Source organism: Prorops nasuta, unplaced genomic scaffold, assembly GCF_024137725.1.
Source record: "Prorops nasuta isolate Cenicafe-Biocafe unplaced genomic scaffold, Cenicafe_Pnas_1.2 PNAS00002, whole genome shotgun sequence".
Lineage (NCBI taxonomy): Eukaryota > Metazoa > Arthropoda > Insecta > Hymenoptera > Bethylidae > Prorops > Prorops nasuta.
The window spans coordinates 4,324,965-4,350,277 of record NW_027116799.1 but is presented as its reverse complement, the minus strand read 5'-3'; the positions used below and the strand labels follow the sequence as shown (position 1 = coordinate 4,350,277).

Here is a 25,313-nt window from a genome sequence, read left to right as displayed (position 1 = left end):
AGACTTATGGATGTAGTGGTCACGTTCACGAGACCCCATACAATCGAAGAACAATGTGATAACAGTTTCATCTTTATTAAAAATCTTAGTGGGAATTGAGAATAGAAAAATAGAAAAAAAAGGTAAAATAGTCAATCTCTAATATGAACATTTTTTAATAAATAAATTTTATAAAAATAGTCTTATATTAAATTTTCCTATTTATGATAATAATTATTATAAAACTATGATAAACATAATGTTTAAAGAGAGTCCAACACTAATTCCTTCTTGTAAATGAGAACTCTGAATTCTCTTATGCCAACATTTTTATAAAGTTTCTCTAGAAAATTTCATTCTTTTACATCTCCAATCCCATCTGCATTAATAGCAAACATTGCTTCACTCTCTGGTAAACAAGGAGAGTCATATATTTTACATATCCTAGTTTCTCCTCTCCCTTTTCGAAAATACAATCTAGTTGTACTAGAATGAGCAAGAATATTTCCACCAATGGGTTTCTTCTGGTCCCCACCAAACATACTAGCTGCACCATCAACTTGAGCCACAACCTGGTTTGTTATAACAACAGCAACACCATGTTCATCAGCTATTCGTAGGAGCATTCGAAGAAATCTGCCCAAATGTGTTTGTCTTGCACTTAGCTCTCCTCTCCCTATATAATCAGTTCTATATAATGCAGTTGCACTATCTACAATTAAAAGGGCATATCTAGATTCTGTCATCATTGCACTAGCTTGTACTAATAACTGGGTTTGATGGTCTGTATTAAATGCTCTGGCACATGCAACATTATCCAATACAGAGTCCCCTGAGATTTTATACTTTTCTGCAATCTGAATTAATCTTTCAGGTCTAAAATTAGATTCTGTATCAATGTAAAGACATTTCCCTTCTGCCCCTCCCATATCAATTGGTAATTGACAATTTACTGCTAATGTATGACACAACTGAGTTTTTCCTGTTCTAAATTCCCCAAAGAGCTCAGTAATAGAACCAGTTTCTATTCCACCATTTAACAATCTATCAAGTTCAGTTGAACCTGTAGTTATATAAACTATGTTTGAACGAATTTGATGAATTTCTGTAGCACTTTTAAATCCCATAACAACTAATTTAGAAGCTTCTTGCAATATTTTGTCAGCTTTAGCTTCGCTTATTCCTTTAATTGATATTAGTTGCTTCTTCGGGGCATAAGCAACAGATTCCACTGTATAAAAGCCAGCTTCTTCCAGTTTCTTAATGTCTCCTGCAGTGATTCCATTACCCTAAATAATTTTTTGGATATTAATAATATGAATTTAAATAATCATAATGGTCGTCATAAAATAATAATTTACTTCCAAAGTTTTTATTAATTTCGCTTGGGCGTTATAATCCTCGAATGTATCATCTTCTTGAAGGGATGCTGTTGTTGCAGTGGCCACAGTCATTATTGGTTTCAATAAATGATTGACTTTTAAAAAGATAGCTTTTTTAACTTAGTGAATGAAAATTTGTTTTGATGCTCGTGATGGCAGTTCCAAAACCAGAAAGGACAAAGCAAAGCACCAAACGGGTTCTAAAGAAATTGGTTACAGTTCTCAAGATTTAAGAGAAGGCGGTTAAACGACAGTAGTGACAGAGGGTAAGGAAAAAATCTTCATAATTCGCTCCGTGCATTCAAACACTAATATTATAAGGTGAGAGTGTGTAATAGTGTATGTGAATATTACCAGCGCTACCTATCGGTAAATTTTGTCATATTTGTTGGAAATTTTTCATATGCGTATAGAGACCGTGCACACTAACACAATGACAATGAGATAAGAATGTATATTGGTTTATATGCATACTATCAGCGCAAACTATCGGTCAATTTTCGCAGTTTTTGAGTGTAATTTATTTATACGTATAGTTATACATTGACACTTCGCTACCATTGTGTTGGTGTGCATTCTCACTTTATTATATTAGTGTTAAATGCACGGAGCCAATAGTTTACTGCCGTGCCGTGCCATATTGTTTGAATGCGTTCAGGAATTTACTACCAGACACACACAATACAGTAGGAAATTGAATCGTATGTGTGGTTCGGCTAGCTTCACTCTGTACTTTACATGGAAAAAATCTACACTATATTTGAAATCACACACGATTTAAATTTCCCACTGTGTACGAAGAATTTCCATAAGAAATGTCAAAACTGATAGATATAGCTCTGATAACATGCATATGCACTATTACACACATTCTCAATTTATTATATTTGTATTCGAATACCCAGAGCGAATATTTTCGGATTTCTCTATCTCTTTAAATCTCTACTTAGTTCTCTGTGAAAAACGATATACATAGTTTCGAATCGCAATATCTCTTAAACGACTGGGTAAAATGAAAACAGGGTTTTAAAAAATTCCTTAAGCTAGCTTTAAGAATATGTAATAATATATGGGGTACCCTACCTAAAAAAATCTGGATGACCTTCAAACGACCTCTTAACGGGATCCCTCACGCGTACTTTACCAACAGTACAAGTCAATAAACAATTCGTTTAATAAAAGTAAAATGCGAAGCAAATTGCGAAAACGGGCTTCTTTATGATAAGGTGCCAATTCTAACGAGTCAATCGAGCTTAAAAAAACTCAAATCGGATGAAGAATAACGCTGTACCACTGTCCCGCGTTCTTGAAGTGGAAATAACCAAACGTAACCTCTCTTCAAGAGTGCGGCACAATGGTACAGCGTTATTTTTCAACTAATTTGAGTGTTTTTAAGTTCGTTTGACTCGTTAGGACTGGCACATTGTCCAACAAACGCCCGATTGTTTAATTTGCTTCGCATTTGAATTTTATTAAACGAATTGTTTATTGACTTGAACTGTCGATAAAGTAGGCGTGAGGGATCCCGTTAAGGTCAAACCGTTCTTCTTAAAGTCAGACAAACTTTGTCTGAATCATTGTTTGTTACGGTGCTTAATTAAAAAAAACACGGCGAGGTTTTAAAATAAGAGAAACTTGGTATTTATAAATATAATAGAAAATAGAATAATTTTAAGTACTTATAGATTTATAGAATATGGAAAATTTACAATGGTTAATTATTATTTCCAATGTATATGTATATTTATAACTTTACTTTTAGATGTATACAATTATAGCGTAGTTCCGCTAAAGTACATTTCCTTTCAATTAAAATTATTTACATTGTTTCCATAGAAAAATATTCATGACACACTTGCAATGGTCAAAACTGTATTTAAGAAAATGATAATTTTCTTTAAATTATATTATAAATATAATACCAGCACCTTTTATTAAAGATAATAGAATTGTGTTAATCTAAGAAAACAAAGAAGCTGCAGCGTTTTATCAAATATAAAAACTGAATTCAATTTTTACAATTACATTTCAAGAACTTCAACAAAAACGCAATACTAAATACATACACCTAGTGCATTACAATATATCTGATATATATATATTACTGTAGCATTGTAGAATTTTATTATTACTATATCATTTAATATTAACCGTGAAAAGAAAGCGTTATTTTTGTGCCGATTATTTGCGGTTCTGAGCAGTGTATCTATGGAGATACTATTAATACTTATCTTTTCCATTATCTTCCATCGGATTTCCACCATCAGGCGCTTGCCTTGATGATGTTATCGTTGTTGTATATAAATCTGATTCTTCTAAAATTCCTGGACTTTCGACTATTGTGCCTCCGTGTGTCTGTGAGATATCCACGTCTGAACTATCTAATAGCGACAATAGAACCCTATCTAAAGACATGGTTGTGGTTGAATCACTACTGCTCACTGTTTCTGGATTATCCTCACTGTCCTCTCTTTCTTTATTACAAATAGTAAGTGGTTGTTTTGTTGCGTGATTTGATCCTTCATTAACATTATTATCTAGGAACACATTGTTCCGTTGTACTACTGCTGTTGTTGTTGCTACCATATCCTCATTAAGGTCATTGCAACAGGCATATATACTATCCAGGTGTCGTACAACAGGTCTTTCTTCTAAACAAAATTCATGACTGTTTTCTACGTCCTTTTCTTGGTCATCTTTTAATAAAAAATGACGTCGATACAAAAGGCAATCGTGAGTATTTTTTAAGTCAGTATGATGTACGTTTGATGCTATAAGATACGTTGATAAATCGTCAGGCTTAAAATCATTGTCATCATTTTCGTCTGCTACCAGCTCTTGGCGAAGAACTGTTGACATTTTTTCAAGTTTTTTGTCTGTAACACTCGCTGCAGATGTTTCAGTCAGTAAATGATTATATTCTCCAATATAATTTTTTCTTTCGTAATGTTGTTTATTACAGCTACCGGTAGCTGTAAGCTCCGATGAACTGAGACGAGTTGAAAATGGAAAAGATAATTCACCTAATAGTTGATCAATGTGCACTTTTGATCCCTTCTTAGGATAATCCTTATACGCCAACTGAGTTTGACCTTGTTGAAGAAGACCCCGATCGACATTGACTTCTCTTAATAAGGTATGCCTCGTCTGGTGATTAAAATTGATTGCTGGGCCATTATTTGTTTTTTGCTTATTATCTTTTGTCGATAGTTGTTCGTTAAAGCTCGCTTCACGGGCATTTACTAAACAAGGAGGCTGATTAGATGCTCTATTAGAATTTTGTGCACAGGGCTGGTATTCGGTATTACGATTGTCCATTTTATCAGACGTAATAATCGTAGACCAAGAAGAAGCAGCCTCGACTGTTCCTTTAGCTATTTCTTCATTTGATTTTTCCACATCTTCCTCGTTATTTATTTCATTTAAATTATAGTCATTTTCAAAATCATCGTTAAAAGCACTATTTGTTACATCGTACAAACGTGATTTTAGGCGTTTTGTAATTTCATCCAGCTCCGTCAACTTCTGCTTTAACGACGATGACAAAAAGGACATAGAATCAAAATCAGAAAACGTATTCAACGTATGTGCATCCGATTCTATCGATCTTAAGCCCCTCGTTAGTCCGTTAGATTCATTCTGTTGCTGGCCGTTGTGTGCCGGCGTTTTAGTTGAATCTCCTAGCCAAGATGATTGACCAATAAAGTTAGTTACATCCTGCAGAGGTTTTACGTATATTTTAAGCTGACCATTGCAGTCACCGGTAAAATCTATAATATTGAACCAACCAGACAGAACGGGTAGCCCAGTAGTTAAGATAGAAAAGTCAACAGCCGCAAATCCAATCACTATGTCTTTCTCTAGATTTTTAAATGTACTTTTATCCGAATTCTCTAAACGCCATACCTTAAGTATCAATCTCGCTTCACTATTTACGAGTAAATCAGTTGGCAGTTCGAGCTCCCTTTCCCAATTCCACTTTGGATTACAACTACGTGGACAAATATTTGTCTTGATACAGGATCGATTATACTCGGAGTGAGGTTTATAACTTCGCGTTTGAAAAGTAACATATGTACTTGGTTCGATCGTTTCATCAAGCTTCTCTACACAAGGTAAATGCAAAGCACACTCGATTCCGACCAACGCTCGAAAGACCGAACATTCTGTCGCACCAGACTCTGAATTCTGCTTAAATAAACTAGAATAAGAGTTAGGATTCTGGGTTTCAATATCCGTGCTATTAGAATTATAATAATCAATTTTTTCCAGTGCATCATCATATTCTGCTCCTACGCCAACACTTCGACGTGTTTGAGTAACGTCATTATCGGCATTATCCTTGGTAATGCCAACTGGATCATTTAATATCAGAGTTAACTTATCGACCAAAGCGTGAACACCGCTACTGGATTTCGTAGCAGTGTTAACACGAGTTTCTATTTTTGTTGCTTCCTCCTCCTTTTCAGTTTCTCTTACCATTTCCGTCTTCGTAATTTTCTCATTTACAGTTTTTTCCGTTCTCCATTTCGAACTGTTATCACTTACAACAAGGTCATCCTTTACACAATCTCCTTCTATCGTTTCTCCAACATTTATATTTTTTTCACCGTTCTCGTGAAAACATTTACAGGATACATTACCATTTATCGAGACGCTGTTGAACGAAACAGGCGACGAAATTGTAGAAGTAGAAGCATCATCTTCTCTCAGACCTCTTAATATTTTCAGGTGTGCAATTTGTTCAGCTGTACCCAATGCAACAAGAGCTAATAACTCGCCGCAGGATTTATCAGAGATTATATTGTTAATTGGTACCCAGCCATCTACACATATCACAGGATACTGTAACAAATTTTTATCATCATTAATATTTTGTTGTTATATTTATTTTCAATTAATGTGTATATATACTTTCGATTGTAGTAAGCGGGATAAAATCAATGGGTCCCGATAGGCGATATACAGTTGATCTACGGATAACTTTGCTATGCCCAACAGATTGTCCACGCCATTATTGTTTTTGTAATTAACTTCAACAATGATGTAATTATCCTTGGTTCTCTTCAAAAAATCTGTACCGTAAATTAATGGTACCAGCTACAATTCATATGAGTTATCAATAAGTTTTTCTAAAATGATATCATTTTTATAATATTATTTATTCATCCAATAAAGATTACCTGTGAAAACTGATATGATGGATTATTAGTATTGTTGCATAATCGACTTTTTGCTACGTCATCGCGCCAAAATGCTCTGCATATAACGTACGTGTTACTTTCCGTCAAATTTTTACCCTCTGCTATATATATCAGGCCATGAAGTAATACCTAAATAACAATCGTTATGTATGGTACAAATCTATGGGTCAAGCATGGAATAGTTAAACACAATAGTTTTATCTGCAGCTTACTCTATTATTATCAATAGAAATTGCTTCCTTCAAAACAATTCTATTGTCATTTGAGTCATTCCCTTCATACTTTATTTTATCCTTCGACGTAGTGCCACACTTGTCATTGTTCTTATTTTTACTCTTGACCGTCGTTATGTGCTCCTTTTTTTTTGGTGGTATGGACGAAACTCTGTCATCAGCCTCTAATTCAGTTCCCCCCATGCACTTACAATACATCCTACTAAACTTGCTCACAAATGGCTTTTCATCTATTTAAGAAGCAAGAAACAAATAAGATAGATAGAAATAAGATGAAAAATAAATAAGGATAAATCAAAACAATGCAGTCACAAAGATTGCATATGAAAAAGCTTACCAATATATTCTAATTTAGAATGTTTGTAAATATGGTTTAATTCAATTTTCACATTCAAATCTCCAATTTTGCTACTATTTTTAATAATAGCCACCCTCTCTGTGATACTGAAATCAGTGGTAGGCTTCATAGTTTTAATTGTCATCATACCAGAACCTAATTCGTCTGATGAATTCTTATGTGCATAATTAACGAATATTTTAAATATTAAATGATTTTTTATATTCGAATCTATATTCGCAGTACTGTATGTAGCTTCGTGACCGAAGTAGATCGCTAAAAAAATTAACATGCTAGTTACTATCTCTATTCTAATAGATCATATAAAAATAATCAAAAAACAAGGAAACATTTTTATATCTTACTTCGTTTATCATACTTTTTTGAAGAGATTTCTACATTATTTGTATTTATAAAACCTGCTTTATACTGTAAAGTAAAGTTGAGTCTTGTTGATTCACGTTTCGTTTCTGAAAAATTTACAATTGTAACATTAGCATAAATTTTATAATTAAAGCTTTGAGTTTTATTAAAGTATAATGTATGTTATGAATTATATACACACTAGACAAGGAATAAGATTTAAAAAGCAAATATCCAGAAGAGGTTAATGAGAAGGACTCTATTTTAATCTTAATACTGCTTCTGTACTTTGGTAAGGATATTCCTGAAACATCACAAATGTATTATACCCTAGAAAATATCTATAATAATTGCTTGAATTTTTTTTTAATTTTTTACCACTTAAGTTCTCTGATAAAGTCAACTTCTTTAAATATTCATTTTGATTAGATAATAGCAATTTAGCATTAGAACAATTATTTATTTCTCCATTAGAATATTTACATGACTCTACTTCTGATGGAGTAGTTATAAAGTTTGAGGAAGTTATACTTTGGGCATTTTTCAATGCTTTATATTCTGCAAGGAAATCTGATTCTTTTTTAAAGATACTATCATATGGGTATACTTTATCACATAGAATAGACATAGCTTTGTATTGCTCTAAATCATTACAAGGCTGTAACAAATCTTTATTTATTGTTTCTTCAACTAAGGCTGCTCTTAATCTTCTAGCTTTTGCAACAATCTGCTCAACCATTATGTCTGTTACTTCTTTGTTAGAAGTACTTCCTATATGTTTATTCATGTTTTTCCTTAGCATGAGGTTGAATTTATTTGAATCAGATATAGTCCAGTCCATATCTAAATTTTTAACGATTTTATTTTGGTCTTCTTTCACATATGATGATTGCATTTTATCATGAATCGCAGTTTTAGAAGATTCATCCATTGGAAAATTGAGGATTTTTGGCATTTCTTCAAATATTATAGAAACATGTAAATCTCCCAGTTTGATACCATTCTTATTCAAGACTGGAATGTACCTGAAATATCGATGAGATTTTAGAGCAACTAACAAATCTTGAATTTTAGCAGCTCCAATAATTTCACCATTCTTTTCCAAAATAACCTTTAATTCAATAGCATCACAGTCTCTCACATATTCTTCAAAAAGGGAAATATTTGTTTTAATGACATAAATTTGTGTTACATCCTGATAGCTTCTTTCACAAATTGACTTAGCATTAATTGGCCTGAAACAAAGCAAATATTTAAAATGAAAAATTAATATTATCTAAAAATTTCAATAAAAATGCAAGACTTTTATAAATGAAAAAATTATTATAGTAGACGAGCGGTATTTTATGATTTGATGGACGCACGGTGTATTGCATGTATGACAAACTATAAACAGCTAAATTTGTCCACAATACCTGAACTGGGCACTATCAAGCTCACCCCACCAAGAAACAAAAACAATAACCTCTCCGGGATATTGAAGCCACGATATTTTATCAATGACTAATTTTAAAGATCCAAATACTTTTCCTTGAACCATCGGTGGTAACGATCTTTGAAAAAGCACGCTCGACTCCATTTCATTCTAATAATTTAATAATAATATGCTATATACATGAATTTACTTGGCACGCTTGGTTTAGTGTAATTACAAGATTTTGAAAGTAAAAAAGGATTCAGATGTGTATTTGATGTGCTTGAGTTATTATTTTTACTACAAACAGCATATGTAAATATTACATTCCATTACTTTCTCAGATGTATCAAGATTTTAACAGGTACTACACAGAACTACACTATGTGCAGTGTCAGATATGTAATGTATGTACTACTCTACTACACAACACACACAAAATCAAGGCATAAATTAAGAAATTTTTGGAGGGAAAGAAAGAAAAAAGCGCGAATAATATAGTGATTGAAGTTGAACCTCGAAGTATAAATAGCATGTACACATAATCAATCGCAATTATATCAACGGGCAAGAAATATAAATTACGAGTTTCTGTTATTACCACTACCACTGTGCATTCTTCGCAAGAGAGTCAAACGAGAGTTGATCATTTGACTCAAGTTGACTATTTAGTACATAAATAGACCATGGGTGCCATGCCACGAGGCTTTGAATTTCTTTTGGTTCCGGTCTTTTTTCTCATAAACAAAGAGTGGCAAATCTATAGACTTGTTCTACATCTCCTTTAAAAAGGATTTTTGGTTGTCATTTTTAACGATTTAAGTTACCCTTTTTTGTTCTCCTATTGGGACCGTGCACATCAACACAATGATAGAGAAGTGTCAATGTGTAATTATATACGTATAAATAAATTACACTCAAAAACTGCGAAAATTGACCGATAGTTTGCGCTGATAGTATGCATATACACCAATACACATTCTCATCTCACTGTCATTGTGTTGATGTGCACGGTCCCTATAATGTCGATAAATGACTTCCGGTTAGGCCTCAGTCAAACCATTACAAATAAATGACATGCCGAGAATCGAGATGGCAGCAGCGAGATGTTCAGTCACTTCCTTCAGTCTCCTCAGGCCCGTAGTCACACTCAGTCCCACTCAGTCCCACCGAGTCCCACGCCCGATTCCACAAGACTTGTTTAAACTGGATTAAGTTAATTATACTATATTCTATGTGACATAAAATATAGCAAAATTAACTTAATCCAGTTTAAACAAGGCTTGTGGAACCGGGCCTAGTCCCACTGGCTGCACTGCAAGACTTGCATGTAGGCTGCAGGCATCTGCAAGCTGCTCTGGCTGCAGCCTCATGATTGAGTACTCTTGAACCTCGGTCTCGAGGAATCTCGTTGTGGCTACTCATTTATGACATATATATGTACTGACGGTCTATAGGCTAGCACCAAAGTTACATCGAAATCTCTCGAGTGCAGCTTTGGGTGGCTCTGGGTCAGATGAATTCCTGATTAGGCCGGGTCCGGTTTGTGTATCCGAACACAAGCTTATCGCTAAATTTCGGTATTTTATAATCGAGATTAACAATAAAATTGATAAATGTAAATCTATATATATTGTTTTCAGTCTAGTAACAATTCCGAAAATTGTCTCGTTATAAAGTTACAGAATACGGAGTTAGGCCCTAAAAGCATTTTAAAAAACTTGACTCCGAGGTAATATCGATTACCGACTGCAGTGAAGGCATTTACCGAGTGCCGAACTGCCGAACAACATGCCGAATTTTTTGCCGAGACCAATTGGACGAATTGGACTTGGACAGTTGGGCCGTGTTCCGTTATTGACTGTGAGTACTGAAAATCTATAGTTTATGTCACGCAAACTATAGATTACTAGTACTCACAGTCAATAACGGAACACGGCCTTGGACAGTGCCGACAGTGGACCTACCAAAGTGCCAAACAAATTGATAGGTTAGAGATAGTACACTTATACATATAAACTAGTATACAACAAAGTATGGACGGTACGGTTTCAATAAAGAAAATAATGATCGAATTTTAGCTTAGCAAACAAGACGAAGATCAAGCTAAATATTGTGTTAAAGGTTAAAGTGAGACAAAATAATCTTTAGCCACGACCCTACTAAACTTAATAAGTCCTATTTATTTAAACTGTGTCCTACTACTCTAATGTACTAAATGACACACTATATCAACTCGAATTTTGTAACTTTAACGAAAATTTTCGGTACCGGTAAGAACCAAAAACAACATATATAAATGAACATTTATCATTATAAGTACCGATACTTGTTGATAACTTTGACCTAACGATATTGATATTTGTTGGTAAGAACAGAATTGGCCTAGTGAACTACACTCAACTGTGAGTCTCCATTGTATTGCATATCACTACTAATCACTACTGCAAAGTGCGAGAGCGAGATGGTCAAATATTTAAATGCAACATATTGTTATGGCACAAGCTTCAGTGAAATTGATATCTGATATGGGTGATAGTGATTGGAAATATATTCGTGATCTGGCTGTTGGTGGTTTTGGAATTATTCAGCTTTGGAAAAATACAGAAACAGATCAAAAAATAGGTAAAATTCTTTTTCTAGTTTACCAACAATGATATAATAACAATAAAATACTTTCAAATTTACATGACTAAGATATATTACAGCAATAAAAAGGTGTAAATGGGAAGAAGCTTCATTAACCAAGGCTCAAAAAGAAAGATGGATGAAAGAAATTAAAACAATGAAATCTTTATCACATCCTAATGTAGTCCAATGTATAGATTTGAAATTGACATCACAGATAGTTGAGGAGATGTCAATCTTATGCATGGAATATTGTGAAAAAGGCGATCTTAGAACAGTAAATTTGACTTTATTAAATTTTAAGATTCGTCTCCTATTTTTTAAATACTTTATTAAAAATTAAATAAAAGTTTCAGCATTAAAGAAACTTTTAAGTAAATAGAACTTTAAATCTTATAGGTTCTTAATAAAACTGATAATTGTTGTGGTTTAGTGGAGGAAGAAGCAATAAATGCCATGAAACAGATTCTGTCTGCAATAGAGTATTTACACTCTCAAAAAATTACTCATTGTGATCTAAAGCCAGAAAATGTAGCCTTAAGAGAGAAACATAAAATGGTAACAAACTAAATTTTTTTTATTTTTTCTCTCAAATTTATGATTGAAATTACATTATATTTTTGATTTATTTATTCTTTTTCCTTTAAATAAAAGATTATTTATAAATTAATCGATCTGGGGTGTGCCAAAGATCTCGGATATGATAGCATTCTGGCTTCAAAAATAGGAACTTTTAATTATGTAGCACCAGAACTTTTTTGGAAAAAAACTTACACCTGTTCTGTTGATTATTGGAGCTTAGGTATTTTGTTTTATGAAATTGTAACTGGAAAACTACCTTTTATACCTTATAAAAAAAATATATTTAAATGGTGAGATGCAAGATACTGTTTCAATATACTTATACATAAAAATTTACAAGCTTTCTAGTACACTTACTCTTTTTACAAAAGAAAAATATCTGTACTCTGTTCTTTAATTATACTTTTGTTTTAGGATGTCTTATATAAGCACTAAGAAGCATGACGATATAAGAGCATTTGAGTTTAATGGTCAAATAATATTTGAAAATAACATAGAGCAGCCCAATAATATGTCAAGGTATAAATATTTGTTCTGCTGTATTTAGTGCAAACTATGCTGTATCTAATCAACGCATAGTGAAGCAGTAAACTTAAAGCTACTTAATGTTGTATATATATACCAATATACTATACTTAATGTAATGAAAATTAGTCATCTTTATTATTTATATTGATTGTTTTATTTAAGATTCTACTGGCTCAATATACAGAGCAGCATAGATCCAAAGTTATATAATAAATATCCAAAATAACTTGACATAGGTGTCAATACCACTTCATGTTCGAAGATCCAAAACTTATCATATTGCCATATATACATTAATAAAAGACTATGCCAAGCTGTGTATTGAACCAGAAGGATCTTGGAAACAAATGTAAAAATTGTCATAAGTAGTCTAACACATTATAGCTTTATATTGTATCCTGTAATGTATTCAGGTTCATAGTTATTACTTCTTTTTTAGAATGATGACATCTAAATTAGTGGACTGGTTTAAATTGGTACTAGAATGGGACCCTAAAAAAAGAGGTATACGAAATGTCAGCAACAGCGATAATCAATGTATTGTCTTTGAATTAATGAGGCAAATCCTTTCAAAAAGAGTTTGTAATACCTAAATACATAAAGCACCTGTTATTTGTAGCAATTATAATATAACTTCATTCATATATTTTATTAGATCATTCAAGTTTTTGTTGCACATATGTATACAATTTTTACATATGAAGCTGATATGGATACACAAGTTCTTGATTTACAGAATTTAATCCAAATTGACACTAACATTAATGTACATCAACAAACTATAACTGACTACTATGGAAAGATTTTGAGTGAGTCACACCCTGTGCAACAAATTAAAGTAAGCTACATACTTTGGACTAATAAGCAAGAGAATATAAATACTATACTTTATTCTATTCTATTTCAGTATCCAGTATTATTTGTTTTTGAAAAAGGTGCCTCTTTAGCAATAAGCAACGTCAATGATGATGTACCTCATAAAGTTCTGGAATTGTTGTTGTCTGCTTTAACTAAGTTAGATGCTGACATATTACACGACAATATTAGAACAATGTTGTTTTTTATGAAAAGAGAAATCTATTTACATAGACTATACATATTTGCTTTAAGTATAAAAATGTCCGTTAATTGTCAACATATATTGCAATAATGATCAACTTTATTGAGTTATTAGATTTCTTTAATAATTGTTTTTTATATAGGGATATATTGCAAGAAAAGTTTTTCTCCATAAAAACCAGTATAGATAAATGGAAAGCAAGAGGCAAAATGATCAATGAAGAATTTTTTAAAGATGACAAGATATTGGATATTTTTGTACAGATAGAATCAAAAGTTTCTTGCTGTAAAAAAGAGACTGATATAATCCTGGATAATTTGAATATCTGTTCAAGCGCATTATTCGAGTTTTCTGAGGTGTAAGTATATATAATTAATCTTCACAAGCAAAGGATCTTTCAATATTTTTTTTCTTTATTATGTAGATACGAAAAAGTTGTTATAAGTTTTGAAAAGCTAACAAATGAAATTAAAAAAAAAAGTGTGTCACCAGTAGAGTTCATAAAGAGCTTTCATGAATTTATGAAATTGAAAAAGAATAATTTGTGTATTCGCGAGAACAAAATGGCTAGGTATTATTAATCTCATTTTATGCTTTAAATAACGGCCATTTATTTTTTATGATAAAATTTGCTCCATCTGTTCAATCGCCACAGAGGTATCGTATTGTTAGAAGGCAAAGTTGATATCGTAGAGAAAATGGTCAATTCATCACTACTCAGGAATAAAATAGATAAGAATGAAAACCAGTTTTATATGGAACAGAGTTTTTTCGAAAATAATTTTAAAGATGATGAGAGCAATATCATTTTAGAAAATGTGATGATACTCCACATGTAAGTTTAAAATGAAATGTATTAACCAAGAGCTTATGACTAATGTTTTATTTTTTTCATTTATTGTTTAGATTGGACGACTTGATACAAAAGCTACCTTCTTGTACTTAAAGATATTGATGGAAAACAGATATATAATTGAAATATCAAAGTAAAAGCAATGTTAATTGAATACATTTCTATTTTTGAAATATATTTGTATTCTAACATTTTTATACCCTCTCGTTTTTCGTTATTTTTTTACAAATTTACATACACGTTACTACTTGCTGCTTTTATTTCAATAATATAAAAAGTATATAATTTTTAATTATATGATGTAACATATTATATGTATCATAATTGCCGTGGAACATAATGCCGTACACCCCATCTTATATTAGCATTTTTATCCGTCTTCACAAACACATAGATATGTTCCTTCTTGAATGGCAATACACTCGACGAATCTTCACCTGTTTAATAAAATGAACAATATTTATTATTCATATCGATAACCGGTAATGCAACGCTGTTTTTATGGAGTATAATATAACTGATCACTGAACTTACGGCAATCGGAAAAATCAAGAATCAACAGACACACAAGCATTACAACAATACAGTAACCTGTAAATGTCTAAAATGAATTAATTACTTGATGGTGTTGTTAATAACTAATATTATTAAAAAATAGTTTAGTTTATTAAATTCGTTTATACGCACACAATAGATATTCATTTTATGAATTGTTAATAATGAATTAGGATGGAAAAAGGAAACGAGTATCCAATCAAATATAAGGCACTCTCGTGCTCGACTGACGTCTTTCTATTTTACTTTAGATATATATTTCTACAGCAGATAATAGAAAGTGTAGAGCAAAAAAAAAAGGAGAAAAAGAGAGAAATAAGTTGTACACCATGTGCTTCAGTGATTTTTACCAGACTTAAAGATTTCTAGGGTAAATAAAGATCGACATTAAATTTGACGGTGTTCAATCACTTGTATCATTTGTAGTACAATATATAATAAGTGAAGCATTTGCGCACAAAAAGAAGTCGTTAAGCGTGAAAAATCTAAGTGAAAGTAAATAAAAGAAAAATGATAAAGGTGGCAAGTGATTAAGGAAGGAGTAAGCGTTAATGTTAAAATAAATATTTACGCTCTTTATTTACCATTATATCATTATCTGTCGAAAAACATTATTGTATAGGACTTACTGTTATAAATTCTTCTAGATTGTCCACATAGTATGCCGGCATTCGAGTATGCCAGCCCGTGTAAAAAAGAGTTCATTACAACTGTTTAAAATAAAAAAACTTCAACTTATTTGTTTGTCTCTTAGTGCAAATGAAAAAATTCGTTATTCATTGTCACTTATATCTTCGTCAGTCGTAAATTCGGAATGTTCATCAGCTGCATCAACGTCCTCTGCAGTCTCCTCATCCGAAATTTCCCACTGTGGATGTTCAGTTGGTATTTCTGGTGCTTCTTTCACATCCAACTATAATTAATAACAATAATAATGTTTATGTTAACCATCTACTACATTATTACTGAATGTACACATCAATTACACATACATTTCAATAATCCATCTTTTAACTGTACATTCTTTAGAAGAAAATTACAAAAGAAGCAAAATTTTTCCTTACTTCGATTAATTATTAAGTAAGATATAAAAATATTTAAACTGGCTAATATAATAATACGAGTGATAAGAGCAACAGAAAGAGAGAGAAAGAAAAGAACCCTCGTCTTTTTCTTGCATGTTTATACGCTCTTTCTCTTACTCCTGCCACAGTATTAGTTTAAATAAATATTAATATCTCCTAAAATGAAATGTGATATGAAGAAAACATGATAATACATTTTCACTTGTACTTTTGCAAAGAATCTGTAGTTAAAAGATGGAGTATTGAAAGCTTTGCACCGTGCGTACCTTAATGTCTTGCGCTTGGTCAAAGCCAAGATACGAATCACTGCGTAAGCAAACCGTAAAGCTGTATAAGCCTGGCCAACGCGGAGCCGTAAATTTTAATTGAATCTCTTCAAAATGTGCTAACGAGGTAACGTGTACAGGTGTCGTCAGTAAAGTTTGACTTTTGCGATCACAGATGTAAACCCACCAATACTCTTGTTTAACATCGGGGAATAAAGGGCAGTGTACTTCGTGCGACAAATTGCTCTTCCCTTCTAAAACTCTCTCGCGTTTTGTAATCCTTTGCTGAAATCTATGGTAATTATTAACATCAAGCTCCACCATAACTTTACAATTGTTATACGAATTGAAGAATTCTCTCTTACCTCTCCCATTCTGTATCATCATCATCCAGTGAAGCATCTTTTTTAGTATCATGACTTTCATCGTCTTCGCTCCTATCACTATCGACATCGCTATCACTCATATCTGATAACTTTTCTTTGGAAGACTCCTTCTCTGTCTTATCGTCTTTCTTTAATTTAGAGTTTGGAGTGTTGCTTTGCTGATTTGCATTATTTCCGGATTGCTGTTGCGATTGCACATTCTTTGAAGAAGTAAATTTCTTATTTGTATTCTTTTTATGAGATTTCTTTTGACCTTTCTTCTGTCTTAGCCATGCTGGCTTCTTTGCAGACTGATTCTGTTCCTCTGGCGCAGCCTCATCACCAGCTTCCCCATTCGGCTTAGCATCATCGATCAATGTTTGCTCCTTTACAGTTTCATCACCAAATAAATGCTTCATGTCTTTACGTGTTAATGATACCGTCACGGTAACAATGGCACCAGCAGTGTACACAGTTGGATTTTCATCATCTATCACTGAAACATAACACATTGTTTTGGTTATCATTTCATTTCGTTATTATGCGACAAAGTATTTTAACATTGACATCATAATTGCAATTACGATATCGATAAGTGGAGATTTTTTACCTTCGGATCGTATTTTAAATTCTATATATGGTAAGCTTCCAAGAACCTTCATAACATCATCGTACTGATCATCTGTTAAATTTCTAAGAATCAGTCTTCTTTCTTCACCTTTCAATTGCGCAAATTGCTGGAGGCTTTTGATTTGGCGCTAAAAATTACGTTATTTATTAAAAAATTTGTATAATTGTACAGTTGGTAAACCATTTTACATAAAACAAAATATGTTACCTTTTTTGCTAGAAAATATTTTAAATTATCTTCTGTTATATGTGGTAGTTGTAACAAGGGGTTTTTGAACTCCCAAAAACCTTGTACAACCATTGGACATAATTTCATACAATTTTCCACAGTTTTTATGCTTGGTACTTTTGGAACTATAAAGCATAACAAAAGAGAGATGATCAATGTTAAAAAACACTATTAAGCTAGTTTTCAATTCACTATGATAGTTATTAGATTATGGTTTAGTACCTCGTCTAGCATATGCTAGCATAATAACTTGATTCACACAAGCTACCATATCTTGTATTAAATATGGACATTTCTTCACTATGTACTGCCTGTCTTTATCTAATGTTTCTGGATTTAGTGGTATACGGGACAAGTGTGCATGTAATAAAGCCCTTGCTTTGATTGAATATAAATGACATAATGGGAGCTCTTTATTTTTTTCACCCAAATTTGGTAGTTGCTTAATTAGCTAAAAAGTAAAGAGTTTGTATAATAACGCAAATATTTAGAGAGATAGTATAAATATTACCGAGGGAACTTCTTCACTATCAGTATGTCTTTCAATTATCTCCGCATTACGTTTCTTATAGAATTCGAAGGAAGCAGCAAGTATCATAATTACTCTTTTCAATGACATTGAAGGTGTTTTAACAAAGAAAAAGTAGTACATTTCTGTAGTTGCAAGTAAGACCTGTAAAATAAGAAATCTGTTAAATTTTTTATTTCTTTCATTCTTTTGTTTACTATAGATAGTTTTAGCTACCTGGTCACCTGTATAACGAATACTTTTGTACCACCACATGCCGACAACTGTTGGTAAGGCTACCATAAAAACTAAAGCATACAGTCCTAAAACCCATACTGAATTTTCTTTCTCAACTATCCAAGAAGGCAATGCAATTCCAAAGCTCATTGCTCCAGGACCATCAGGATTTCCATATTTTTCCCAATTTTTTCTTGCTTCATCATCCGTTAAAGCTTGATAGGCTGATTTCACAAATAAAAAATTATAAAAATTTTTTTTAAACAAAGTTAAAAGCTTAGAATTTACCTTTAGTTAATTTCATAAATGCCTTTTCATTTCCAGTTTCCTTATCTGGATGAAGAATCAATGATAATTTACGATAAGCTTTCTTTATTTCACCTTGTGAAGAACCCTGAAAGAAATATGATTGTAAAAATTAGGATTACTTGGAACTTAATATGATGCATGAAATTACTGTTTTACTCACTGGAGAAATACCTAAAATCTCATAAGGATCAAAATTTGTCATTTCATAATCAAACTGAGAAACTTTATAAGCCAATAGCAAAAGTATTATCCATCCAAGAATGATTAAAAATTTTCTAAAAGAATTACAAGCAAAATAGACAAATGAAGCTGGCTAATAGCTTTAGCTAGGAACTGTAATAGTTATTGAAACTTACACAAATAATGCCTTAGTTTCTTTCCATGGCTCATTTAATTGTAAAATAACTTTTTTCTTTTTACACCCATCGCATTGACATTCTTTGGAAAATTGATTAGGATCTACACAAAGTCATAATAAAATGTTTAATTTAAGTATCTTTTTTGGAGACTCCCCTAAATAAGCAAAAGCGAGATGAGAATGCTGAGATAATTAAACAAATTATTAACGCAAAGAATTATGATTAATATTTAAATCCTGGTGTTTGATGGTACCGTTATCAAAATATTTTGAAATAAAATACTTATCCTTATGTAGCACTTTTCCCAAAATACATTGATATAGAGAATAAAGTTAATATACAATGGTTAATGAAAAGATAGAAGTCAAAGATCTTGTTGCTCTTAAAACTCCGTGCAAAATTGATGAAAATTCTAACCTTGCTTCGGACAACGTGGCCATAAGTAATATGTCCCAGGTATCAAGAGAAGCGCCAAAAATGAAAGCAGAAAGTAGAAAAAAGTTCCACCACTTTCATCATATTCAAATTTTTGTCCGCTCATAGCTCATTAATTGATAATTTTTAAGTTTACTGTTTAAATACATTCACAGCAACACACTTCGAAATCATACGGTACCGTTGGTTTACGGACTACAGACAGACTACAGTTACAAACTTGTCATCGTCAAGAGTGCCAACTAGCCAACTCAGCAAAGAGACATGTTTTTTGACTTACTTTTTAATGTTTTTTTTATTCAACACTATATTTTTTAAACGCTATAAATTATTAAATAAAATTGCTTTATGATTCGTTATAAACAGACATGTACATAAAGTAATAGAACATAGATTGACGAAACCCTTTTCGATTCTTCTCTTCTACTTCTTTTCACATTTATGTGATCATTCTGTAGATTTAGGGAAAAAAATATCGAAAATAATGAGAAGAGAGAGAGAGAGAGAGAGAGAGAGAGGATGTGTACGCAAGATGGTGAAAGAAAATTTAATCATTTTCAAATGGGGTAATAGAGTAGCTCTTCTTTTTTATAGTAGCACTGTCGAAAGAATATGAGGTATTATTGAAGACTGAATTTCATATTTTAATGATCGATCGGTAAAACATTTATTACATTATTACTCCGCACTCCGCACTGGTAAATTGCTGTTGCTTGTACTATAAACAAATTATATATATTTAATTCTGATAAACAATTGCAATATTTTCCTTTATAGAAAATTAATTTTTCAATTATTATAATATAAACTCCAGCAGTAACTGTCAACAGATGGCAGCTCATTACAACATTTAGTATTTACTGTTCCCACTGTTCCCTACTAATTTTTTTTTCACCATAGGGTTTCATGTCTTATACCACTTCGTGTTTCATGTTACGCATAAAGAGGAGTATATACTAGAGGAAAAAGGTTATGGTCTATGGCTTGTCTTTGGGTACTGTATAATTTCTATATTATAAATTAATAAAAATGCCGCGAAGAATGCCTTTACACGTAGCCTCTGGCAGTGGTATTGCGGGTAACTATGCAAAGATTATATGTTTTTTTAGAAGTGGCTGTGCGAACCGACCTTTCTATCATATTATTCTTACTGGAGTAAGTACCTCAAATTTATAAAAATATATGTCTTTGCCCATAAACTCAATAAACCAAATTTATAGCTTTGTTGATTTTCAGAGAAAAACAGATTTACATGTAATGCCACCCATTGAGCAACTAGGCTCTTATGATCCTATTCCTAATAAGTTTGATGAGAAACTTGTTTCACTAAATTTGGAAAGAATACATTATTGGATGGGAAGGGGAGCTGCTTTAAGTGAACCATTAGAACGACTGTTAGGCTTATCAGGATTTTTACCTATGCATCCAACGGTTTTCATTAGAGCTTGGAGAAATCGTAGGAAACAGGAACAACAAATAGCACAGGAAGAAGAAGCACAAAAGAGCACTTCTACCAATAACTCTGCTTAAATTTTGTATATTTAGTCTAAAATTATTTTGTTATCACTCCACCTTTATATTTATAATAAACCTGAAGTCATCATATGTTTATACAAACGAAATTTTTTCTTGTACAAAAAGCTATACTATTTTAAGTTTAAACTGTTGATCATCGCGAACAAAAATCTAATAATCCGCACATGTAAGTTATCGCCCCTCCCCATGCCCTTTCTACGCCACAGAAAAAGTCAAATACTTTGATGATCGTGGTTTGGATCATGCTACACCGATGTAATAGCATACATAGGGTAACAGTGGTTTATGCATCCTGTCCTAAGTAAACTCACGCATAATATGCATTCGTCTGTGAATTTAACGAAATCCTCTTTAGCGGTATTGATTATGTTTATACAAGATCAGTTGAAATGCGGTCCTGCACGTGTTTCCTTTTGTGTAGAGTAAACAGAAAATATATACTAAATTCTGCATTACTTGTGCCATATAAGAAGTATTTGACAGATTTCAACGTATCATTACACTCTAAACCCTCGCATTTCCACCTAAATTCAACCGATCTAGCTCGATGTTAAAGAAAAATTACTTGGTCCCTTGAATAAGCGATCGAATGTTTTGTACGTGTGTATGACACATGCGTAACGAAGGCAGTAGGATCACAAACTGGTTGAAAACAAACTCTGAAAGGATCTGGGCAACCCCTAATCAAGTCCCGTTTAATAAAAGCTGGACGGCGTTCCCTTCGGTCTTTTCCCCCTTATAACGCATAGTGTCAAGCTACGCTAATCTGACTTTGATTAAAGTTTTAGCAACGCATAAAAGGGTGTTAATAAAAGAAAAAATCCGAACGTATCTGCATAGATACATACTAACATGTTTGCAGCATTCGTGCCTATTATTCTTCGTGAAATTTAAATAGTTATTTATAAATATATAACGCAATATAATTTGTGGGTGTAATTTTTCTTGAATATTTTGAAGGCTTTTCGTATTTTTATGAAAAAAGAATTTTGTGAAATAACAAAAAAATAATGGTAACGTAGCAAAATAAAGAAGAATGCCGTTGTAAGTAATCTTCATTTTCCACGCATTTCCCCGCAGCTGTCGCTACCCATTACTGAACGAATAGTAAATATTAAACGTGGTATATTATATAGTAGCACGTTATACGTAGTATGTGCATGCTTGATGCATAAATAAATAAAGAGCATATATATAACTTGAAAGGTATTAAATCACGTGCGAGAATCGCGTGTGTCTGGAGAAAATGAAAGAGATGGCAAAGCATGGTAGAGTGTGGGTTAGCACGAGAGCAAGGGCCAAGGAGGGTCTGTGATATAAAGAAAAAAAGAGTTTAGCTAAGGGTAGAGCGTCGTAGAGTTTGGATGGAAAGAAGAACGGGGTAGGGGGTAAAGGATTTGCCAAAAAAGAGGTAAGAAAACATATATTGAAGCACAGATAAGAGTTTCGAACATTGTTGATATAGCTTCTTAATTGTTGAATCGTATAAGTGAGGTTATATAGTGTATATTCGCGTAACTCTTTCTACCACGAGCTTGTTCCAAAATTTAGATTAGGAATTTTAATATGGACAGTTGGAACGTTGGAACAGTACCCAGCATGCATGCTTTACCTCCTGCTGTGTCAATCAGCATTTAAGAATGGGTAGTTGTGAGAATTTAGTGCATATCATCTTTGGTTTACAGTACGCATACATACCGTCTACATATATGTATACTACAATAATATATTTTGTGTGTATAGAATATGTAAAATTTATTACTTATTTGATAATTTTTAATAAAATATAAAAACAATGAAAAACAAACAACCGTATCTTCACGACGGGTGAGTTTTCTTTATTTGTGTTCTAATAAATAAGAAAAGTTTTTAAGCAAATTGACCAACGATTAACATGTGATTCCTGATTGAAGTTCCGATTTTCACTTGCATGGACGGTATTCGAAAAGAAGGTGCATACGCTCATGAGTTGTAATAACGGCATAGCTCAAGAAAATAAATGAGTTTGAGTTAAAATACTATAGCAGTCTCTCTTATTTCATGTTTTAATATTAAATAAAGGTGGTGCCAAGATAGCTTTTCTAAGTTCCGTTTTGCGATGATTATGCCACTATTTAGTAAGTATGCACGAATGATTGAGAAAAATATTAATCTTTCGTTAAAAGTCAAGCCAAGTTTGCATACTATCGCATCACGTATCACTGGTACGAAGATTGTTACAATAAGCTACATAACACTATTTGTATAATCTAACTCGCTTGTGTAAAATGAATAATTTTTAAATTTGTTAATACCTTAAAATGCTAAAATCTTTGTTTGGTCGTTGTTGAAGCTAGTTAGATATTTCTGTTTAAGTAACACATATTGTCCCCTTCCTCGATATCAATTTATAGAGCATAAATAATGCATGGAAGAAGAGGATGATGTTATTAGCTGGATTATGTGTCTCAGCGGTTTTTGAAAATATTATTTATTTATGTATTACTTTCCATAAATAATCATTAAATAAGAAATATAATATTTTAGCAGATTCGACTGTTCAGTTTGAATAGTCATCCCTCGTAAAATATATTTGTCCCGTTTGAACCAAACTTGCGGGAAAATAATCAGTAAACTGCACCCTATAAAATGTATCACGTCAAAAATGACACTACAGGTCATATTTTAAAATATACTTACATTTGCTAACTTTCGCCAACATATAGCGTCTTATTGGCGCGAGGCCCTACCGAGTCTCCTGATATATTGAATTTTGTTGAAAAGATTTCTCTCGGGCTTGATAAAATTACTATATTTTAAGGCGTATCTTTTAAAACGCTAATTGAACGCTTTGACACGATCTGACGGGACATCAGAGTATTACTGGGAATCACTGCCTACATTATATATACTATACGTATCTTAAGGAAAAAATAGGAACAGTTCAGTATGGAAAATGATTATTTTGTATTTGTCTTGCCTCTTTGTTTTTCCTTCACCCTTGGTACGTGCAAACACATGCACACGCACATGCTTACGCACGGTTCGTGTTTCTTGCTATATAAACTTTTCTTTTTGCTGCGCTGACATAAAGATAAATGAGTACTTTGCTCGAAACTTTAAACTCTGCAGACTGAGTGCAAATAAGTACTGCTATCCGTCATGGCCACCAATTATCGCTCTGCAATGATTTCTTCCTTTCATTTTCTTTAATTTAAATTATACTCTTATCATCGTCATCATCATCATCCCCATCACCATCATCATCATTATCATCATTACGAACGAATGAGAGTATATTCGAATGCTGCAGAGAATACGATCGATTTCATTAGACCAATATCGTGTTTTTCTTAAACTAACCTTACTTTTGTAACATTAGGGATTTGCCACAGTACAGTGAAATAACACGAAATCTCTTGTATATACCGACGTTGCAGGAACACCCTGTATGTGTCCTGTCGTGGGCAGAGGCAAGTTGCCACCCCCGCGATTATAGAGTAGACGAACACATCGAGAAGGAGAAAGATAGGAAGACACGGCTACCGGAGGGCTATCCTTATTCCGTAATCGTGTCTCTGCATTTGACAGTTTGGTTCTGCCTACACACACATACACGCACGCATTCATGGCACACACTTCTTTCTCCTCTGTGATCTCAGCTATCATCCTTTAGCACAGTTTTATTTTGAAATCTGTAGCGTCGCATAATATACCTATACACATAAGACTAATAATGACCCGGCCTTTGGCGCCATTTTCAAGTTTCCTATAGAACGCAGAGTTGCTTGATATATGATCCCATTGGCTACCATGCTGTTCATTTCTCAGTTACGTACCGGAGCGCGTGCTCGACCTCAACCTTACGTTAGCTCGTATAAGCAATAAGCGAAGCTCCACTCTCAGCTCAGCTCGGTTGCTGCTCTGGCAATTAAAATTCTTTTCATCCCGCTGCTGCTGTTTCTTCGTCTTCTCGTATACATATATGTATATATATATGTATATATAAAGAAGCTTACTTTTTTCGTCCCGTGTTTACACGTAGTACAACTACCTATATATACGGATGAAGAGTGAAAAACATAAAATAGACAAAGAACGAGGGAAGCGGAAGAGATGGCTTTCGAAAGCTCTATATATCGTTGACGTGAGTCGTGTCGTAGAAACCCAAATGATGAAAAAAATATGACGAGTATTCATTTCCACAATCATAAAATCATTAGCATAAGAATTTTTCTACCTGCTGCACAGATAGGT

At 32.8% G+C, this 25,313-nt stretch overlaps 5 protein-coding genes and 2 long non-coding RNA genes across 17 annotated transcripts; 3 read left to right on the top strand and 4 right to left on the bottom strand.

Annotated features, from left to right (window-relative positions):
* Positions 1–5: 5 nt before the first annotated feature.
* On the top strand, positions 6–6,428 carry LOC136776866 (uncharacterized). Its single transcript, XR_010823167.1, has 3 exons — positions 6–122; positions 6,093–6,208; positions 6,288–6,428. It is a non-coding gene; the product is annotated as an uncharacterized lncRNA (long non-coding RNA).
* Positions 145–1,605, bottom strand: LOC136776859 (DNA repair protein RAD51 homolog 1-like). Its single transcript, XM_066732752.1, has 2 exons — positions 1,341–1,605; positions 145–1,268 (listed from the first exon to the last, which is right to left on the bottom strand). Exons 1-2 carry the CDS (start codon positions 1,431–1,433, stop codon positions 333–335), a joined length of 1,029 nt encoding a protein of 342 aa, XP_066588849.1. The 5' UTR covers positions 1,434–1,605; the 3' UTR covers positions 145–332.
* LOC136776829 (uncharacterized) lies at positions 3,057–9,747 on the bottom strand. Of its 3 annotated transcripts, XM_066732708.1 has the most exons (10): positions 9,429–9,747; positions 8,914–9,083; positions 7,877–8,733; positions 7,701–7,802; positions 7,501–7,605; positions 7,136–7,411; positions 6,778–7,028; positions 6,545–6,694; positions 6,276–6,461; positions 3,057–6,206 (listed from the first exon to the last, which is right to left on the bottom strand). In XM_066732708.1, the coding sequence occupies exons 1-10, from the start codon at positions 9,453–9,455 to the stop codon at positions 3,582–3,584; spliced, it is 4,749 nt and encodes a 1,582-aa protein (XP_066588805.1). In that variant the 5' UTR covers positions 9,456–9,747; the 3' UTR covers positions 3,057–3,581. The 3 variants fall into 3 exon arrangements, with proteins under 3 accessions (XP_066588805.1, XP_066588812.1, XP_066588821.1); XM_066732715.1 differs by lacking the exons at positions 8,914–9,083; positions 9,429–9,747 and having other exon boundaries at positions 7,877–8,523; positions 8,610–8,730; XM_066732724.1 differs by lacking the exons at positions 8,914–9,083; positions 9,429–9,747 and having other exon boundaries at positions 7,877–8,523; positions 8,591–8,720.
* A 616-nt stretch (positions 9,748–10,363) lies between these two features.
* IKKbeta (I-kappaB kinase beta) lies at positions 10,364–14,762 on the top strand. Of its 4 annotated transcripts, none has more exons than XM_066735523.1 (13): positions 10,364–10,492; positions 11,291–11,537; positions 11,621–11,817; positions 11,940–12,098; positions 12,195–12,412; positions 12,537–12,641; positions 13,090–13,228; positions 13,306–13,488; positions 13,558–13,769; positions 13,853–14,068; positions 14,135–14,281; positions 14,366–14,545; positions 14,617–14,762. In XM_066735523.1, exons 2-13 carry the CDS (start codon positions 11,393–11,395, stop codon positions 14,654–14,656), a joined length of 1,941 nt encoding a protein of 646 aa, XP_066591620.1. In that variant the 5' UTR covers positions 10,364–10,492; positions 11,291–11,392; the 3' UTR covers positions 14,657–14,762. The 4 variants fall into 4 exon arrangements, with proteins under 4 accessions (XP_066591620.1, XP_066591606.1, XP_066591613.1 ...); XM_066735509.1 differs by lacking the exon at positions 10,364–10,492 and adding an exon at positions 10,872–11,185; XM_066735516.1 differs by lacking the exon at positions 10,364–10,492 and adding an exon at positions 10,872–11,185 and having other exon boundaries at positions 11,286–11,537.
* Positions 14,763–14,766: 4 nt separating this feature from the next.
* Positions 14,767–20,195, bottom strand: Sec63 (translocation protein Sec63). 5 transcript variants are annotated; one of them, XR_010823449.1, is made up of 14 exons: positions 19,524–20,195; positions 19,104–19,206; positions 18,908–19,022; positions 18,727–18,832; positions 18,439–18,662; positions 18,205–18,366; positions 17,916–18,144; positions 17,673–17,818; positions 17,445–17,592; positions 16,835–17,330; positions 16,470–16,761; positions 15,748–16,031; positions 15,098–15,164; positions 14,767–15,000 (listed from the first exon to the last, which is right to left on the bottom strand). XR_010823449.1 is itself a non-coding variant. In XM_066735482.1 (13 exons), the coding sequence occupies exons 2-13, from the start codon at positions 19,645–19,647 to the stop codon at positions 15,891–15,893; spliced, it is 2,286 nt and encodes a 761-aa protein (XP_066591579.1). In that variant the 5' UTR covers positions 19,648–19,736; positions 19,822–20,195; the 3' UTR covers positions 15,673–15,890. The 5 variants fall into 5 exon arrangements, 1 of the variants encoding a protein (XP_066591579.1); XR_010823454.1 differs by having other exon boundaries at positions 15,098–15,154; XR_010823447.1 differs by having other exon boundaries at positions 14,903–15,164.
* Positions 20,196–20,451: 256 nt separating this feature from the next.
* mRpS16 (mitochondrial ribosomal protein S16) lies at positions 20,452–21,152 on the top strand. Of its 2 annotated transcripts, none has more exons than XM_066735551.1 (2): positions 20,452–20,696; positions 20,762–21,152. In XM_066735551.1, exons 1-2 carry the CDS (start codon positions 20,626–20,628, stop codon positions 21,069–21,071), a joined length of 381 nt encoding a protein of 126 aa, XP_066591648.1. In that variant the 5' UTR covers positions 20,452–20,625; the 3' UTR covers positions 21,072–21,152. The 2 variants fall into 2 exon arrangements, with proteins under 2 accessions (XP_066591648.1, XP_066591637.1); XM_066735540.1 differs by having other exon boundaries at positions 20,457–20,696; positions 20,778–21,152.
* A 1,793-nt stretch (positions 21,153–22,945) lies between these two features.
* LOC136778959 (uncharacterized) lies at positions 22,946–24,714 on the bottom strand. The gene is made up of 3 exons (XR_010823503.1): positions 24,425–24,714; positions 23,757–24,363; positions 22,946–23,698 (listed from the first exon to the last, which is right to left on the bottom strand). It is a non-coding gene; the product is annotated as an uncharacterized lncRNA (long non-coding RNA).
* Positions 24,715–25,313: the final 599 nt, after the last annotated feature.

What these genes read in the sequence shown, in the direction of transcription:
- LOC136776859 (XM_066732752.1), bottom strand. Translation starts at nt 1,433, where the DNA reads ATGACTGTGGCCACTGCAACAACAGCATCCCTTCAAGAAGATGATACA. An exon ending in AATTAATAAAAACTTTGGAA is followed by an intron (nt 1,269 to 1,340) that starts GTAAATTATTAT and finishes AAAATTATTTAG; the next exon opens with GGTAATGGAATCACTGCAGG.
- LOC136776829 (XM_066732708.1), bottom strand. Translation starts at nt 9,455, where the DNA reads ATGTGTACATGCTATTTATACTTCGAG. An exon ending in CTTGATAGTGCCCAGTTCAG is followed by an intron (nt 8,734 to 8,913) that starts GTATTGTGGACA and finishes GCTTTGTTTCAG; the next exon opens with GCCAATTAATGCTAAGTCAA. An exon ending in TTTCTATTGATAATAATAGA is followed by an intron (nt 6,695 to 6,777) that starts GTAAGCTGCAGA and finishes ATTGTTATTTAG; the next exon opens with GTATTACTTCATGGCCTGAT.
- IKKbeta (XM_066735523.1), top strand. Translation starts at nt 11,393, where the DNA reads ATGCAACATATTGTTATGGCACAAGCTTCAGTGAAATTGATATCTGAT. An exon ending in AGAAACAGATCAAAAAATAG is followed by an intron (nt 11,538 to 11,620) that starts GTAAAATTCTTT and finishes GATATATTACAG; the next exon opens with CAATAAAAAGGTGTAAATGG. An exon ending in AAAAAAAATATATTTAAATG is followed by an intron (nt 12,413 to 12,536) that starts GTGAGATGCAAG and finishes CTTTTGTTTTAG; the next exon opens with GATGTCTTATATAAGCACTA.
- Sec63 (XM_066735482.1), bottom strand. Translation starts at nt 19,647, where the DNA reads ATGAGCGGACAAAAATTTGAATATGATGAAAGTGGTGGAACTTTTTTC. An exon ending in GAAACTAAGGCATTATTTGT is followed by an intron (nt 19,023 to 19,103) that starts GTAAGTTTCAAT and finishes TAATTCTTTTAG; the next exon opens with AAAATTTTTAATCATTCTTG. An exon ending in GCTAGCATATGCTAGACGAG is followed by an intron (nt 17,819 to 17,915) that starts GTACTAAACCAT and finishes TATGCTTTATAG; the next exon opens with TTCCAAAAGTACCAAGCATA.
- mRpS16 (XM_066735540.1), top strand. Translation starts at nt 20,571, where the DNA reads ATGCCGCGAAGAATGCCTTTACACGTAGCCTCTGGCAGTGGTATTGCG. An exon ending in ATCATATTATTCTTACTGGA is followed by an intron (nt 20,697 to 20,777) that starts GTAAGTACCTCA and finishes GTTGATTTTCAG; the next exon opens with AGAAAAACAGATTTACATGT.